Here is a 17,826-nt window from a genome sequence, read left to right as displayed (position 1 = left end):
ACAAAAACAATAATTGCAAACCCTGAGCATTACTCTAACAGTCTTCATTCAGGGGCTTGTTCAGGAGGAAAAATACTGGTCTCTATATACGGAACCCTTGTTTATAAGAAACAGCTGCATTGCTTAGAATTTTTACCAATGTTTTAATTTATATCCATTCATCCATCCACTTCCACCAAAGTCCCCACCCTTGGCCACCACCCATCCCACACTGCACCTGATCCCTTTGGCCCCTCCCACAGGTGGTGGTGGAAAGGGGGACCCATGTTTCCTCTTCAAACTGTTCCTGGCCGAGGTCCATGCATTAAGGCCCGGCCACCAGGGGCTTGCTAGTGTGCCCCACCTGCAGGCCTGGCTCCACAGTGGGGTCCCAGTGACCCACTTCCAGGAAACGGAACATTGTCTCCAACGATCTTCTTCATAAGGGGGTCATAGTTCATAAACATTTAGAACCATTCACATAACCATTACTTTTGAGACACATACATTTTATAATACATATTTCCTCTGTGCTTTACACAAGATGGATGAGACATAGTCCACTAAACACTGATTAAAGGAACAGACACCTTAGACTCAGAAAAACATAATACTTCTACTCACAGGAAGAATTTAAGCAAAGAAAATATCTGCCTTTTCCAAACAGTTCCTATAGTTTACTTTTAGAATAGTAAATCCATCTAAATCTGTATTTTATGTGCCTACTGTCCACATAATCAGGACATAATTGGAGTTTGTCATATAACATGCAATATGAAAAACACTGGCAGTATCAACCCATTATGATTTGATTGAATTATTTACAAACTTAGAAAAACATGGTGGTTTGAGAAAGAAAAGAACATATAGAGTAAGCAATAAGGCACATGTCAGTCTGGTGGAACATGGCCAGTTACTTTGATTCTTGCAGCTGTATCTGTGAGGAGCAGCTCTCCTCAACAGGCAGACTATCAGCAGCAGCTTCTCCTCACCTCAGGATATGTGCCCTCTGCGAGAGTGATACGATCCGATTCTGACAAGACAAACATATGTATGTATATACAAGAACTCTTATTGTGATTTTCTCTCTGGGATTAATAAAGTATATTCATTCATTCATTGTTAGTTTCTGACATTATCAGACTTATTTACTCACTGATAGCATTCCCACAGCCAATACTAGCTGGAACACCTTTCTCCATATCCTTCATTATACAGTTTTCAAAAGCCAAACCAGCCACCCGAAAGAAAAATGCCTGCACGTTTTCCCCTGCAAATGACAGCAAATAATTCTAACAAAGACTTGTGTTGTACTCAGTGGATGGAAGCTGTTTAAACTGCAGCATATATGGAGTGAAAATAGTGTGTGCGTAAAAACATTTGTGCGTATGTAAAAATATCTGTGCATGTGTAATACTGGATTTGTAAATCTTAAAAGTAAAATAAACCTTCTCCTACACCTATAAATGTTGAAAAAGTACACACCAGTCACCTGGTACACAAACAAAACTGCATTTACACACAAATGAGGTTACGAGTGGTATTTTTGAGACTCATTTCACATTTCGGGGAAGCTCCCAGATTGTGGTGTAGATGGTGCGTTTACATGCTAATAAAAGCTGGGCCATCTGAGTTTTGCTCTGAGTCTAGTGTTTTTATCCTCTGACGTTTCTCACTGTGCTTGTGCCAAAGTGGCAAATACGTTAATTCAGTGGAAAACTGTATATCTCAGCACTTCCTTATAATATCCTAAAATTATTAATAGACATATTGTGCATTTTTGAGCAGTACGGGAGACCAAGTGGTCTGAAAAACAACCACTGGGTGGCGGAATGGTTTGCTGGCCAGAAAAATGACCTCTGACCTCATGATTTGGCTCAGGTGCGTTAAAGAATAGACATCTAAAGGTTGGAGGACACCGACCCTTATGAACTGGAGTTAAAACCCTGCTGTACAATTTTCATTCAATCATGGTCACAGTGTAAACTTTACCTGTGTTGAGGTAGATGAGGAGTTTACATAGTGTCTTTACTTTAAAACCATTTTGGTTTCCATTTGTTGAAAGTAAATTACAAACATTTAGCCATAGTTTGACCACTGCTTTATGACAGAAAAAAACTTTGATGTCACAAATATGATTTTAATAGAGGCATCATTCAATTTATACTGTAGAAAGAAGATGACAAAAGTGTTTTCTGAATTAACTTCAATATTAATTTCACCGCACACAAAGGAGAGATTAAATATTTAAGATTGCAACAAATCTGTTCAATCTTTAACAAAATAGGTTCAGATTAACATGGGTGGTTTCACAGCTACCTAAAGTTAACAATGAAATGTCTTCCAACTTACATGGATGTTCAAATATTTACTATAATCAATTAACAAAAGAAAAACACCATAAAGCTGTGTATTCAAAGACGACCAAGGTCAGTCTGTACAGATTGAGGAGACAACATAACATCTACCAACAGAGCAGGTTAACTACTGTAGTTGTTTGAAAGGCATCTTGGTTCAGTTGACGGCTCAGTTTGAAGCTTCAGGTTTTGGTGTTGAACCTCCCAGAATCTCAGCTGCTGCAGATTGTCTGAAGATACAGAGAAAAGTACAAATAAACAGTGTTAGAAAAAATGATGTTGATTTTCCTGAACAGCTGAGGCACTGACAAACTTGACTGTGACTTGGCCTGTCATGATAACAAATTTTGCTGAGCGATTGTCTAAAAAAATTATTGCGATAAATGATAATATTGTTTCAAGACCTTTTGACACTGATTTAATGGAAATGACGTAATAATGCATGCGATTTCCTGCCATAGATAGAAACACTTTATTTTCAAAAGAACACTTAATACTGGAACTAATAAACTAAACAACCAAAAACCAAAATAAAATGGATTCTCAGTCTCCATTAACAAAAAACGTACTTGAATAAAAACTAAACAACATAAAGCCAAAGTGGAAATGAATACTGGATTCAACCAAAAGAGTGCAGATTATGAAGTCTGTATACTATATTGGCCTTCACATTACACGATTTTTTTTGTCCCCATTTTTCCCTTACGACAATCTTAGAATGTTGGCCGATCTAAGATTGTCGCTGGTGATTTCGTAACCAATCATCATGTAGTGTGATTTAGATCGTCGTGGCCGCTCTGATCTAAAGCAGGGGTTTTCCTCGACTGAGCTTAACGCTGCCTGTTGAATGTGACAGGTAGCCAATCAGAAAGTGCGGATTCTCCTCCGTGCTTTCTGAGGGGAAATTACGGAGGAGAATCCCAAACAGCTGACACAGTGCAATCCAAAATCCAGTGGACATTGGAGATGATATGTGGAAACAACATTAATGTTTATTCAACATTTCGTGCAAAGAATATAGAAATGACAAGAGGAGGAGTTGGAGCGAAGTTGCTACCACAGTTCATAAACCCGGTAACTTTTCAGCTGTTCTTCGTTAACGTGACATAAATAGGTTATAATGATTTTCATTCAGTCAGGACTTTACGCTGACTCTAGCCACATGCATCTCAGGTAGATTCTAGTAAAGCATTGATTAATGCCTGATTTTAAAATTAGTTAACTGGACTTGTAGCCATTATTTTGTGCCCATGTGGCTGGACACCACACGGCACGAACCGTTATACCTAGGATTTCTGTCGGCTAATGTGTCTCTCAGGTTTTGAAAATGGGCCGATAACTCGTGTAGTGTGAGTTGAACATTACACTAAGGAAATGAGGAAGGGAGGGTCAGTGGAGAGCACCGGAGTTGAGTCTTTTTCATTCAGTATCAACAGAAAGAGAAAAGGGCAGGAAGAGACAATAAAGCCAATAATTAAAATGAGGTCAATAGGTTTAATTTTAACCCTAATTTATCGTGTGATTAATTGATTTATCGTTTATCGCGACAGGCCTAACTGTGACAAAACATTACTGAACCTGAAAATTACTTGAATCATCACAATGTATGTAGAATTTTTTCTTTTTATGTTGATCAAATATATATGCATTAAATGTTTTTCTGTGGAGGCTATTTTTGCAGTGATGCTTTAAATAAATGCATAAAATATTTATTTTCTTAAGTGTGTGTTTATTAGCTGTCAATTGTGTCAAAATACCAGTTGAGAAAGAAATATACTGCTTGTGAAAATCTAAACCATCTGAATATATTTTACCATCTACATTAGTCAACTTGAAATGAAGACAAACGGGAACAGCAGGTTTGTCCTGGTTTACAGATGAGGTATATATTTGCTTAAGGGCCGATGAAATAGGGTCTCTGTGGATTTCAGAGATCCAGACACAAACACAGTTTAATCTGATGATTCTGGAGGATGTGTGAATAGGTCTGTCACCATGAAAGATTTTACTGTATGATAAATTGTTCAAGAAGTTCTCGACAAACGATAATGTTGTTGTTTTGAGACCATTTTTTAAAGTAATATAATGATAATGATGAAATAATAATAATAATAATGCAAGAACACATTCTCAAAGGTCATTAAACTTTAAATTCTAATGAACATAACACTGGAACTGGAAGACATTTTTAATATCCAGAATAAATAAAACTAATGAATTTTGAAGTCTTTTTTTTAACAAAATTGCTTTTCAAAATTAGGTCTAATTGAGAACAAAGTACCAAACTGAAGACTTTTATTATCCAATTTTCGGTAGAAAGAGAGAAAAAAAGAGAAACATAAATCATACCAATGGAAATTATTAAATTTGTTTTATCATCCGATTAATTGATTTATTGATTATTCTGACAGGCCTATGTGCGAACATTAGACTAAATCTAAATGTTGAGAAGTCAACATAAATTAAGTACCTTTCAGCAGTGGCGCAAAAAGTGGGTATGCAGCGCATGCAACGCATAGGGGCGCAGCACCATAGGGGGCGCCAAAACCCCGTCTGGAGGGTGCCGATTATGTTTTCCCATACACTTCAGCGCGCCTTACGCTCCTTCACCTCCCGCACATAATGAGGTAAATCTAGCGCGAGTTTCACCCTTAACGTATCCTCGCCTCGGGGGGGGGGGAAGCGAGCGAGCGTATGTTTTCTACGCTGACGTTCCTTCCTTTCCTTTTGGTGGGGGGGGGGGCGCCGATTTATGTTTTCGCATCCATCTGAATAATGTGCAGTTGGCCACTGCCTTTCAGTTTGTTATGGTGAATAAAGTCTAACTGCAGATGATGTTCCTGCAGGTCCAGATCTACCTTCATTACTGCTCCAGCAACAAAATACAGTTTCAGTGATAATGACCAACATCTATAACTGCTATAATCTCCTGAAGATGCTTACCGACTTCGGCATCATAAAACTAGATCAACCTGGGTTAAAATTAAGACTGAAGACAGAGTGAGACAATAAAAATACACAGACTTAGCTCCCAACAGCTAACGTAGCATAGCTGACATAAACATTAGCTCCCCCTAACAGAAACATATGAGGAGGGCAGAGTATCAAAATACCAGACATATAAAACGTAATCTGAAATCATTTATAATTACTCCATGTCTCATTATAATCAGAGAGCAAAGCCTGCAGGTTTAGCTTCTACTTACTTCAGAGGACAGACCACCGGGACGTTCCGTCTTCTTCTGGGTTTGCCTGGCTATTTTTCCGGTCAGTGAATCATTCCGCCACCCAGTGGTCCTTTTTCAGACCCCTTAGTCTCCGGTACTCCGGCTCAAAAATGCACAATATGTCTATAAATAATTTTAGGATATTATATGGAAGTTCTGAGATCTACCGTTTTCCACTGAACTAATGTGTTTGCCACTTCGGCACAAGCACAGTGAGAAACGTCAGAGGATAAAATCACTACTCGGAGCAAAACTCAGATGTCCCAGCTTTTAATAGCATGTAAACGCACCATCTACACACAAATCTGGGAGCTTCCCCGAAGCGTGAAATGAGTCTCAAAAATAGTTGTGCACTCGTAACCGAATTTGTGTGTAAATGCAGTTTTGTGTGTGTGTGTGTGTGTGTGTGTGTGTGTGTGTGTGTGTGTGTGTGTGTGTGTGTGTGTGTACCAGGTGACTTGTGTGTACTTTTTCAACATTTATAGGGGTAGGAGAAGGTTTATTTTACTTTTAAGGTTTACAAATCCAGTATTACACATGCACAAATCTTTTAATGCATGCAGAAATCTTTTTACACACACACACAGATATTTTGAGACTATTTTCACTCCATAAGCATACACCACTGACAGCATGAAGTCTAAGTTTTACCTGTTTTGGCTGAAAGTGTCCAGAACTCCGCATGCATCTCTGCTGCAATATGGACAGCATCTTTTTCAGTTCTCTCCCTTTCATCTGAGGGCTTTACATAAAGTTAGTTGTGCAACAGAATAATGTATGTTCTTTCAGCATATACATCAGATTTAGAAGACACTCACCAGAAGGTCAGTCTTGGTGCCAACCAAGAAGATGAAACAGGAATTGGGATCATTTTCTCTCATGGCTTCCTCCAACCACTGACTATAAAAAGAACAACCTCAGATTGCATTGTATATATTTATATTCAGCACATATTTAAATTAGAATAAATTTAAAGTTTTATATTATTACAAACTGATGCTAACAAAACTTCTCTCAAACCTCCCAACCACCAATAATCCAGGTAATCTACATAGTCAAACATGACAGAAGTAAAATACTCATTTGTATTCACAATCAGGTTTAAGGGTTTTACTTATCTACAGTGCCTGCCAAAAGTACTCAATGTCAAATTTATTTATATAGCACTTTCAAAACAGGTATAACATTTCACCAAAGTGCTGTACAGGAACAACAATAACCCAAATTGATAAAAACAGTATCAAAACACTACTTCAAATAAATGCCAAAGAATAAAAATGAGTTTTCAGAAGCGATTTAAAATGATCCAGGCTGTGGGCAGATCTAATCTGGAAAAGCAACTTGTTCCATAAAATAGGAGCAAAACAGAGAAAGCCTGATATCCTTTCCTCTTAAGTCAAGTCCGAGGAACTGTCAGTAATAGCTGATTATTTGATCGTAGGGTTCTGGACACAGACTGAAATTTTAAAAGGTCCTGAAGATAAGGGGGCCTAAACCATTTCAAACTTTATAAGTTAATAAAAGAATCTTCAAATCTATTCAATAAAAGACGGGCAGCCAGTGTAAAGAGGCCAGTAAAGGCCTTATATGGTCATGCTTCCTGGTTCCAGTAAGAAGTTATGCCTTTGCATCTGTGATTTATCCATGCCTTTATATAATGAATTGCAATAATCCAAACGAGTTGTAGTGAAGGCATGGATAATCAATCAAAGTTTATTTGTATAGCATATTTCAGCAACAAAGCATTTCAAAGTGCTTTACAACATTAAAAACAGAAACAGAGTCACGTAACATTGAATAAACAGTAAAAAAAAATTTAAAATTAAAATAAAAACATTAAAAAACATTAAAACCTGCACCCCTTTTCAACCAGGGGGCGACGACACACTTCTAAGCGTAAAGGGGTAAAGGGATAAGTCCTTCAACGTCCTCAAAACAAAAATAAGATTTAACTTTTGCTAAAATCGGCAGGTGATAAAAACTTGACTTAACGACAGAGCTAACTTGTTTATCTCGTTAACTCGTACCGCACAAACATTTTCACATCTTGTCTCGTTACAACCACAAACTTCAACGTCTTTAGTGATGGCTTTAAAAAAAAATCCAGAATATATGGTAGTATATTTTTAGTTTAATTCATATTCCCATTAGCTCTCCCCAGCTTCCCTGTTCCTGTTGAAGAAAAGCTTCTCCATATCATGATGCTGCCACTACCATAGCTCACAGCAGATGATTGTGTCATGAGAGGGTGACATGCAGAGTAAGTTTTCCACCACTTACAAAATTTTTAATGCTGCCAAGTTCAGTTCAGTTTCATCTAACCACAACACCTTCTCCTACATCACAGGTGTCAAACTCCAGTCCTCAAGGGCCGCTGTCCTGCAGTTTTTACATGTGCCACAGGTAAAAAACAGTGGAATGAAATGGCTTAATTACCTCCTCCCTGTGAAGATCAGTTCTCCAGAGCCTTGCTAATGACCTAATTATTCTATTCAGGTGTGGTGCAGCAGAGGAACATCTAAAAGTTGCAGGACACCAGCCCTTGAGGACTGGAGTTTAATACCTCTGTCCTACATGCTTGCCTTTATCCCCAACATCGATTATGGTAAACTGCAGTTCAGACTTTTTTTTTTTTTTTTTGCAATTTCTGTTTGATGCATCTTTTCAATTAAGCCAGATTTGTGGAGTGCTTGACTAAGTTTTCCAGTCAATAGATTCTCCCATCTCAGCTGTAAATCTCTGCACTGTTTCTAAAGCTACTTTAGGCCTTTATTTCTATTTAATCCTCTCCATGCCGTGTCTGTCAGCTTAGGTTAGCAAATGAGAAATTTGAAGGCATGCCGCCGCTTCTTTTTCTTCTTGGTTTTTATTGGCGGTTAGCAACAAACTTTCAGTAGCATTACCGCCACCTACTGGTATGGAGTGTGGTTCGTGATGATCTATATACTTTTACTTCATACCTAATCCCTACAATAATTTCTGACTAAACATACACTCGCACATACACACCTTCTTATATAACCTTACTTGCATATAGCTTTATATACCACTCTTCGTTATTCTTTACACATGCACCACCATCTTACGCTATTCAGATTCTATGAAATAACTTTGTTTTTTTAAGAAACCGAATAATTATTTGAACATGTCTACTCCCCAAATCCCTCCTCAAAAAATCTGATAAATTAAACCTTTCTTTAATACCTTCACACTCTCCCAACATGCATCTTCTCTCTTCTTCATATTTATAACACTCAAAAATAACATGCTCTATTGTTTCAAACTTCTCACAATAATCACACTTTCCAGTTTTATGCTTCTGTATTTTAAAAAGTGAATAATTAAGCCCTGTATGACCGAACCGTAACCTTATTATTCTTTCCTCCTTCCTGTTTCTTCTTCCCTTCCTTTTCCTTCCTACAAACTTCTGAATTTTATAAAACCATCTTCCTGTTAAACTTTCATCCCACCTTCTCTGCCATATTTTCATCAGCTCCTCATTGACTTTACTTTTCCCTTCAGATTTACTTGTCCTAACTGTAAAACTAATAGGATTATGTTTTGCCTTCTTTGCCGATTTATCAGACCACTCGTTTCCTTCTACCCCTATATGTGCTGGAACCCATACAAAAACAACTACTAACCCCATATTTTGTATTCTAAATAGAGTATGATATATTTCTAATAAGATGTCCATCCTACTATCCATATTAATATATTTTATGCTTAAAGCCGAGCTTGAATCTGAGCAAATTATTGCTTGCAGTGGTTTTACGTCCTCTATCCATTGTAATGCCAATAGTATAGCTAACATTTCTCCTGTATGAATTGATAACCCATCTGTAATTATCTTCCCTATTTTCAAATTGAATTCTGGGATTGAAAATGCTATTCCCATTTTTCCATCTATTTTTGATGCATCTGTATAAATTTGGAGATGTAGATAATAATGATTTAAATGTGATTGCACTGAATATCTATCTACCACATTAGTTTTGTCTTGTTTCTTTACCATTGATGATATATCTACTATAATTTCTGGAAGAATCCAGGGTGGTATAATTGATGTTGGATCTGTTTGACTAATTTCTAAAACATCCATTTTAAATTCCTTTACTTCCTTTTCAATTTTCCATCCATAACTCCTCATCTCTTTCTTTTCCTTTTCCCAACATGATTTTAAAATTTCCCGAGTTGGATGATCACATTTATTACAGATCAAATTTAACCAATAATTAATTCCTAGATTAGTTCTCCTTAGATCTAATGGCATTTCTCCCGTTTTTATTTCTAATGCTGTTGTAGGTGTTGTTTTAAATGCTCCAGTACACAATCTTAATGCTTGATGTTGAATATTGTCTAATTTATCCAGATGAGTTTTAGCTGCTGAACTGTAAACTAACCAACCAAAATCAAAGTCGGATCTGATCATCCCTGTATAAATCTGTTTTAACGATTGTCTGTCTGCCCCCATTCACTACCAGCCAAACACCTCAGTATATTCAATTTTCTCTTACATTTATCAACAATCTTTTGAATGTGAATATTCCATTTTAATTTTTCATCAAACCACAAACAAACAAAAATTATACTCTTTACCTGCTTTAATTTTTGATTATATAATTTTAAATCTATTACTTTTTTTTTTTTTCTGAGAAAATATAATTACTTTCGTTTTATCCACTGAGAATTTAAATCCCCATTTCAGAGCCCACACCTCTATATCAATAATTACCTCTTGTAATTTCTTTTCTATAAACTCAACATTTTTCCCTCTTTTCCAAACAGCCAAACAGCTCCATCATCTGCAAAGAGTGAACAACCCATATCCTTTCCGATATTTTTGAATATGTCATTTATCATAACAGAAAACAATAATGGGCTTATAATACTCCCCTGTGGCGTTTCATTTTCCACTACATATTTATCTGAAACTACTCCAATTCTTATCTGTAATTTCCTGTTTGTTAAAAAAGTATTTAATCCATTCATATATTTTTCCTCTAATCCCCAATTTGTGTAACTTAATTAATAAACCCTCTACCCACATCATATCATATGCTTTTTCAGTATCGAAAAATACAGCCACTACACTTTCTTTGTTTACTTGAGCTCTTCTAACTTCATGCTCAAGACATAATGTTGAGTCATTAGTGCTCCTCCCTTTACGAAAACCACTTTGATAATTAGAAATATATCCCTTTTTATTTAAATAATACACTAATTTATTATTATTAATTTTTTCCATTATTTTACATAAGTTCAAAGTTAATGCTATTGGCCTATAACTTTCTGGTTTTGAATGATCTTTTCCTGGTTTAGCCATCGGTACAATAATAGATTCCTTCCATAACTCTGGTAATTTTCCCTCCTCCCATATTTTATTGAATAATTTTAATATTATAGCTTTTGACTTATCACTTAGTTGACTTATCATTCTATACCAAATTTTATCTTCACCTGTATTTTTGGTCTTTCTAAGCACACAATTTAATTCCACTTTGGTAAAATCAACATTCAAAAAATTATTTATTTCTTCATCACTCTGTATTTAATTTTTATTCTCAAGAACAGTATTTTCTCTCCCTTTTCTTCCCTCTTCGCTAATGTTATTTGTGCTATGTATCTTACTAAATAATCTTACCAATACCTCAGCTTTAATTATGTCAACATTCTCTACTTAATACAGGATAATCAAACTCTCTTTTAATACCATTCATTTTTTTAATTACTTTCCATATCTTCTCTCTCCCTATTGTACTACAAACATTTCTCCAATAGTCTCTCATAGCTTTCTTTATAATCCTCCTTACTACTGCTTGCTTCCTTTTATAATCAATTAAGTTCATATAGATTGGGTTATGTTTTAATACCTTCAAGGCTTCATTTCTTAATTTAATTGCTTCCTTACACTCACTTGTCCACCATCGCACCTTTTTCTTATCATTAATACTCCCTGACTTTTTAATAGAGTTTTCTGCTGCTTCCGTTATTACCTTTGAGATACTTGCATTTACTTCATTTATATGCATTTTAAAATCTACCTTTTCTAAATACATTTCACTCAAATATCTAAACTTACTCCAATCTGCCTTATTAAAGTTCAATCTCTTCACACTCTTTTTATACTCATTTCTAATTATTCCTACCCTTATAGTTATAGGACAATGATCACTACCTAGTGTAGTTTCTTTATCAACTGACCACTCACAAATACCAGCTACATCATTTGATACAATTGATAGATCAATAGATGATTCCATCCCCGTTCTTATATTGATTCTTGTTCCCCTTCTCTCATTAATACATACTAAATTTTTTCTTTTCCATCACTTCTTCTATAACCTGCCCATTTTTATCTTTACTATTACCCCATAGTGTACTTTTTGCATTGAAATCCCCACACCAAATTACTCTTCCCTCCAAATAATCTAATAATTCCACCGTTATTTCAGCCAATAACGATTTACATGGATTATAAAAATGTATTATTTTAAATTTACCTCCCTGCTCCCATACCTCAATTACTACGAATTCTAGTTCTTTCCTTTTCCCTAAAACCTGATATTTTATCCCTCGTTTAATAAATATTCCACCTCCCCTCTCTCTTCTTGATCTCTTCTTATATTAACATATTCTCTAATCACAGAATCTAATGTTAATTTTAACCAAGTTTCCTGCACACATATTATATCTGGTTGGACTTCAAGCTCGTCAATATAACCTTTAAATTCCTGTCCATTAGCTATCAAACTCCTAGCATTCCATTGCAGTATTAACATAAACTACTTTCACTTGCTGGTCCCGACTTCTTATCCACCTCTAGCTTTTTATTTATTTCTTCCCATGTGCCTTCCTTAAACCCCAAGAATTTTTCAGCTCCTCTCACTATTATTTTAATCTTCTCGGTTTTGTGCTTATTCTTGTCTTATTCATAAGCTATGAATAAGACTAGATTTTCCACTGAGTAAGTGACCTTTTCTTCCGGTATTATTTTAGATTGCCGTGTTGTTTGACTCCCCATTTGCTCGACCTCTTTTTTCCTGCTCCTACACATTTTTAACAGCCTCTGCGTAGCTAATATTTTTAGATGTTTTAATCTGCACAACTTCTTTAGTCCTCTTTCTTACCTCACATCCTCCGTACGTAACCCTATGACTTCCCCCACAGTTACAACATTTCTCTTGTACGTCTTTCTTACATTCTTCAAATTTATGATCTTCCCCACATTTTGGACATCTCTGCTTTCCTTTACAAACTGCCGCAATATGTCCAAACCTTTGGCATTTAAAACACCAAAGTGGTGGAGGTACATAAGGTCTGACTAGGAAACTTATATATCCTATTTTTATATTACTTGGCAACTCTTTTCCTTCAATTCAAACTCCACTAGGATTGACTGACTCCCCACTCTCTCACCATCCACAGTTCTTGACAGCCTTTTCACATTAGTCACCTTTGCTCCAACAATATTCCTCTTAAGTTTTTCCAGATCCTCATCTAGAGGGATCCCATAGATCACCCCTCTAATTTTTTTTATTTTATCCCAACATTTTTTCCTCCAGCACAGTTCTTTTACATATATTCTCCACATCGAAGGCCTTATTCTTTTTGCTCTATATCCTTACATTCTATCAAAAGACTGAAAATCTTTCAAAAATCTTTACCATTTCAACAACTCCTATTTTCTTTTTAATTTCTCTTGACACCCCAATTGGGCTAATTTTCTCCTGATCTTCCTCACTCTTAAGTTTCAGAATTACTTTAAATTCCTCACTCACAACTTTTCTCCCAGCTACCCTCTCTTCCTCTGAACTGCTTCCTTCTAAATCCCGTTTACTATCTTGGCTATCTCCGATTCCCTTTCCTTCATCTATTTTAATTCTTCCTCGTTCTCTTCCTCTTCCTCTCCCTCCATATTCCCCTTCATTATCTATCTCCAATTCCATCCGAACCATTCACATACCAGTTTATGCCAAAAACTGCCTTTTCCACTCTCCAACTTTTGTTCCACAATCCTTGATCTTTTGTTCAAAAGCAACAAACTCCTCAATCCTTCGCCTGAAAACTCCCACAGGTGCATCCAATCCAGACAGACTCATACATCAGCATGCCGCTTCTCCCCCATGCCCTCCTTTTCTTTCTTTCTTCTTTTGAGTTTTATTGGCAAATGGCAACCAACTTAAGGTACATTTACCACCACCTACCAGGCTGGAGTGTGGTCATCAATGATCTCAGAGGGAATTTAATCCCCCTTTTCTTTTTACTTACAGAAATAATGTAAAAGGCTGGATTGATCCACAACCTAAGTGGCAGCACCACAGATGATAGCTGTAGCCCTAGCCACCTGTCTTCTTGGATGGGTTGTACTGAAATTAATTTTGTTGTGCTTCCATACAATAAAAGTATTGATCATCAAGTTCTAAAACACATTTTCCACAACACTGAATAAAATAAAAAAAATAAATAAAACTTACCGTGCATGATTCAAGGACTGAATATCTGCCATGTCAAACACTGTGACAATCACTGGACAAAATCAGTAGGATCTAATTAGCCTATATGACTCGACATCTGAAGCATCTCATTCAGCAATAGATGTACAGTGAAAGATAGATATGACAAAAATGTCTCACCTTGAGCGCCTCTATAGTATGTAGATGCAATGCATTTGAATTTTTCCTGTCCTGCTGTGTCCCAGCTAGAAGAAAATATCAAAGATCAACACAGAGAGGAAAACACACAGAATGTATGATTTTTTTATAGCACATACATTTGAAGGGAGAAAGGTACTCCCAATATCTGAAACCTCTCAATCTCAAAATCCACTCCTATTGTGGCTTTGTAGTCTCTTTCAAAGACATCTTTACAAAATCTGTGGGGAAAAAAAAGGTAAACACTTCCTTTATCCACTAGCATTGCAAATGGTGGGTTAAAGATTAAGATTTAATAACACACAGAAACACAGCGGTGTCTTTCAACAACAAAAAATGCTGAATGAAAGATAATGATAAAGTAGTGTGGGTGTCAGTTCTCCTTAGTCATTATCAGCTCCACTAACTGTTTTTTAATCTCATTCACAGGTTAGGGTGGAATCTACACATCAGCCAAAACAACTGAGGAAAACTCCCTCAGGGAATAAAAAGGTTTATACACAGATTCCAAGAAGGCTGAATTCTAGGGTTGTGTATACACACACACACACACACACACACACACACGTATATACATCTATGTACACACATTTTAGTTATTCATTAAATTACCTTTTAATGAGGCTGGTCTTTCCGACATTGAGATCTCCGACAACTACCACTTTAGACATTTTCTGGCGATCCCATCTTTCAAAAAGACATCGATTTTTAAAATTGATGTTATGGTGACAAAGCAATTTTCATCGTAATTGGGAAGAAAAAAAAAACAATTTGAGACTCACAGTTGCAGCCTGGCAGCTTGGCCTTTAAAGGCTGCTTTAGTCTGAATGTCCCAGCCTGTCTTCAGCTGGAAGGAGGCCTCTGGAGTGTAGCACTGAAAACAGAATCAGAATCAAGCTTTATTTGCCAAGTACATTCACAAATGCAAGGAATTTATCCTTGGTTACAGTAGCTCACAGTGCACATAGTGACATTACACACAGTAGACACATACTATCTAACCCACTCAAGCACACACATACACATGAAATCTTACATACCTGTAAACCTTTACAAAATGTAAAGCATAAGTTTAAAATACATAAAATATATTAAAGGCTAATGAGAAAAGTGAGCTAAAATATATAAAATTTTAGCCAAAAGCTCCAAAGGAAAGGTCCAACATCAAGTCTGTCCATACATTACTTGTAATTGCAAAAAAAAAAAAAAATTGGTAATCCTGAATGTGGTGACATTCATTTAACTAAGGCAGTGTTTCCCAATCCTGGTCCTGAAGGCAAAACTGCCTGAGGAGGAAACTGCCAAATAGCATAGTTTCCTTCTCAGCATGTCAAAATTCAGCAGAGGCCTGCTAATGAACAATCATTTGACTCAGGTGTGCTAAACCAAGGAAAGAACGAAAACATTAAGGATACTGGCTGACTTTGGACACCACTGATCTAAGTAAAATAGTCACTTGTATCCTACGGCAGGGGTGCTCAAGTCCAGTCCTCCAGAGCTACTGACCTCCAGTTATAGATGCATCCTTACTCCAAGAGAACAGGATCAGCTCTGAACAGGCCTGGCAACAAGCCATTCATTTGATTCAGGTATTTTGAAGTAGGGAGGCATCTGAAAGTTGCAGGATGGTAGCTCTTGAGGACTGGACTTGAGCACCCCTGTCCTACAGATTTCAACTCCAGTCCTGCAGGTTTTCAATGCAATCCTTCTCCAATACACTTGAATCAAATTAATGACTATAAGTTAAGCATTTCCCTAACTTTATGAATGGGTGAAAAGGTAATTCAATCATTAAATTCAGCTGGGTTGGAGCAGGGATGCATCTGTACGGAGCCCCCCAGGGGACATGGGGAATTTTTTTTTCTTTTGCGTTCCCTCGCAATAATCTGATCAGTTCATGCGGCATAATTGATACTATAAGCCTTTTTAACGGTGGCCGTCGTACTTTCTGCTTTAATACAAGCTTATAAGGTTTTTCCATGGACTATTGAGTTATTATCGCGGGGTAATAAGTCATCTGATTGTGTCTCTATTGTGTTCGTGTCTGAATGGTTTAAAGCGCTGCTTTCTGTGCCGTTCCATCTGAGCCTTAACAGACATAAACATGCAGTAAATAAATCGATTTTCAATCAGTTTTTTTGCACCAAAGCGTTAATAATAATAAACACGTTTTATTATTATAAAACACACCAAACTAATGGTGGTAGACGGCCGCACTGGGTTAACTCTGTGTATCAATCAACTCCTAGCCTCTTCTTTGTTCTGTCACAATTATCGATTTATTTCATTTTGATTATCATGCTCCAAACTTTGCGAGGACTGACCCCCCAGCTCACCCGCTTCCTCACACACAGCCAGCAGCGTCACCTTCCCATTCATATTTGATGACGTCACTCTCACATCGACACGCCCACCACCAGGTGTCAAAGCCACTGCTCCTGTTATATCAATAATTACTTATTTCATTCATATTGCTCTTATAGAGCCTCAGTGAAAACGTGTTTATTATTATTAACGCTTTGGTGCAAAAAAACTGATTGAAAATCGATTTATTTACTGCATGTTTATGTCTGTTAAGGCTCAGATGGAACGGCACTGAAAGCAGCACTTTAAACCATTCAGACACGAACACAATGGAGACACAATCAGATGATTTATTACCCCGCGATAATAACTCAATAGTCCATGGAAAAACCTTATAAGCTTGTATTAAAGCAGAAAGTACGGCTTCCACCGTAAATAAGGCTTATAGTATCAATTATGCCGCATGAACTGATCAGTAGATTATTGCGAGGGAACGCAAAAGTTTTGCGAGGGAACGCAAAAGAAAAAAAATTCCCCATGTCCCCTGGAGGGCTCCGTACATCTGAACCCTGCAAGACAGTATATTGAGCACTCCTGGTTCACAAAACTGTAAACACAGTGCAAAAATTCTGGTGGACCTACATCTATTTAAAATAAATTATTATCATCACAGTGAATATGAAAAAAATAAGGATATACTTGAGGGAATTCTGAGATGATCCTGTCGTTGCTGACTGGTGGAAATGGCTTCATATCATTCCTGTGATCCTGCATGATGGCACTTAAAGAAACAAAACAATCTATAAACGATCCAACAAGTTATATATTTATGAACTGCAATAAGAAGAATGTGTGGTAATGGTTGTATTTATTCTCTGAACATTAGTCTTACTACCACATTTGGCCATGGTATTATGGGGGAATTTTCCCCATATGGTAGGTTGCCACATTATAAGATGTGGAAGTGTCATCATAAGAATGGAATGACGTTTGTGCAACTGCTTGGATGGTGATAAAACCGGAGTAACTGGCGTGGCTGCAGTTTCATAAAACTGTAGAGTACTACAGCGGAAATAGGGCAATTCCCGTTCAAATAAAGGCAAAGTCACAAAACTATGAGTCAATAAAATAAAATGTCATTACTTTTACAAACTATTACATTATTTTAGTTTCACTTTTGATTATTTTAGATTCCTGTCTCCCCTCAACAATATTCCACCTTTCGGATTACGATCACTGTTTTATTGTGATAAGTAGTAACCGGATATGTACTTTCATTTTGTTAGTAATAGGCGCAACATGCAG

The 17,826-nt window shown here is 36.7% G+C and overlaps 1 protein-coding gene and 1 long non-coding RNA gene across 3 annotated transcripts; both read right to left on the bottom strand.

Moving 5' to 3' along the window:
- Window positions 1-277: 277 nt before the first annotated feature.
- On the bottom strand, window positions 278-17,295 carry rab36 (RAB36, member RAS oncogene family). 2 transcript variants are annotated; one of them, XM_088014873.1, is made up of 11 exons: window positions 17,221-17,295; window positions 15,000-15,091; window positions 14,830-14,904; window positions 14,337-14,438; window positions 14,200-14,264; window positions 14,046-14,092; window positions 8,709-8,712; window positions 6,382-6,479; window positions 6,215-6,305; window positions 1,136-1,249; window positions 278-1,012 (listed from the first exon to the last, which is right to left on the bottom strand). In XM_088014873.1, exons 1-11 carry the CDS (start codon window positions 17,293-17,295, stop codon window positions 951-953), a joined length of 825 nt encoding a protein of 274 aa, XP_087870999.1. In that variant the 3' UTR covers window positions 278-950. The 2 variants fall into 2 exon arrangements, with proteins under 2 accessions (XP_087870999.1, XP_087870998.1); XM_088014872.1 differs by lacking the exon at window positions 8,709-8,712 and having other exon boundaries at window positions 6,382-6,463; window positions 14,041-14,092.
- LOC148154859 (uncharacterized) lies at window positions 2,064-5,885 on the bottom strand. The gene is made up of 2 exons (XR_015765882.1): window positions 5,543-5,885; window positions 2,064-2,566 (listed from the first exon to the last, which is right to left on the bottom strand). It is a non-coding gene; the product is annotated as an uncharacterized LOC148154859 (long non-coding RNA).
- Window positions 17,296-17,826: the final 531 nt, after the last annotated feature.

Source organism: Poecilia mexicana, unplaced genomic scaffold, assembly GCF_051168715.1.
Source record: "Poecilia mexicana isolate PSO_F unplaced genomic scaffold, ASM5116871v1 scaffold_17, whole genome shotgun sequence".
Lineage (NCBI taxonomy): Eukaryota > Metazoa > Chordata > Actinopteri > Cyprinodontiformes > Poeciliidae > Poecilia > Poecilia mexicana.
The sequence above is the reverse complement of the archived record's forward strand: the minus strand, read 5'-3'. Positions and strand labels throughout refer to the sequence as shown.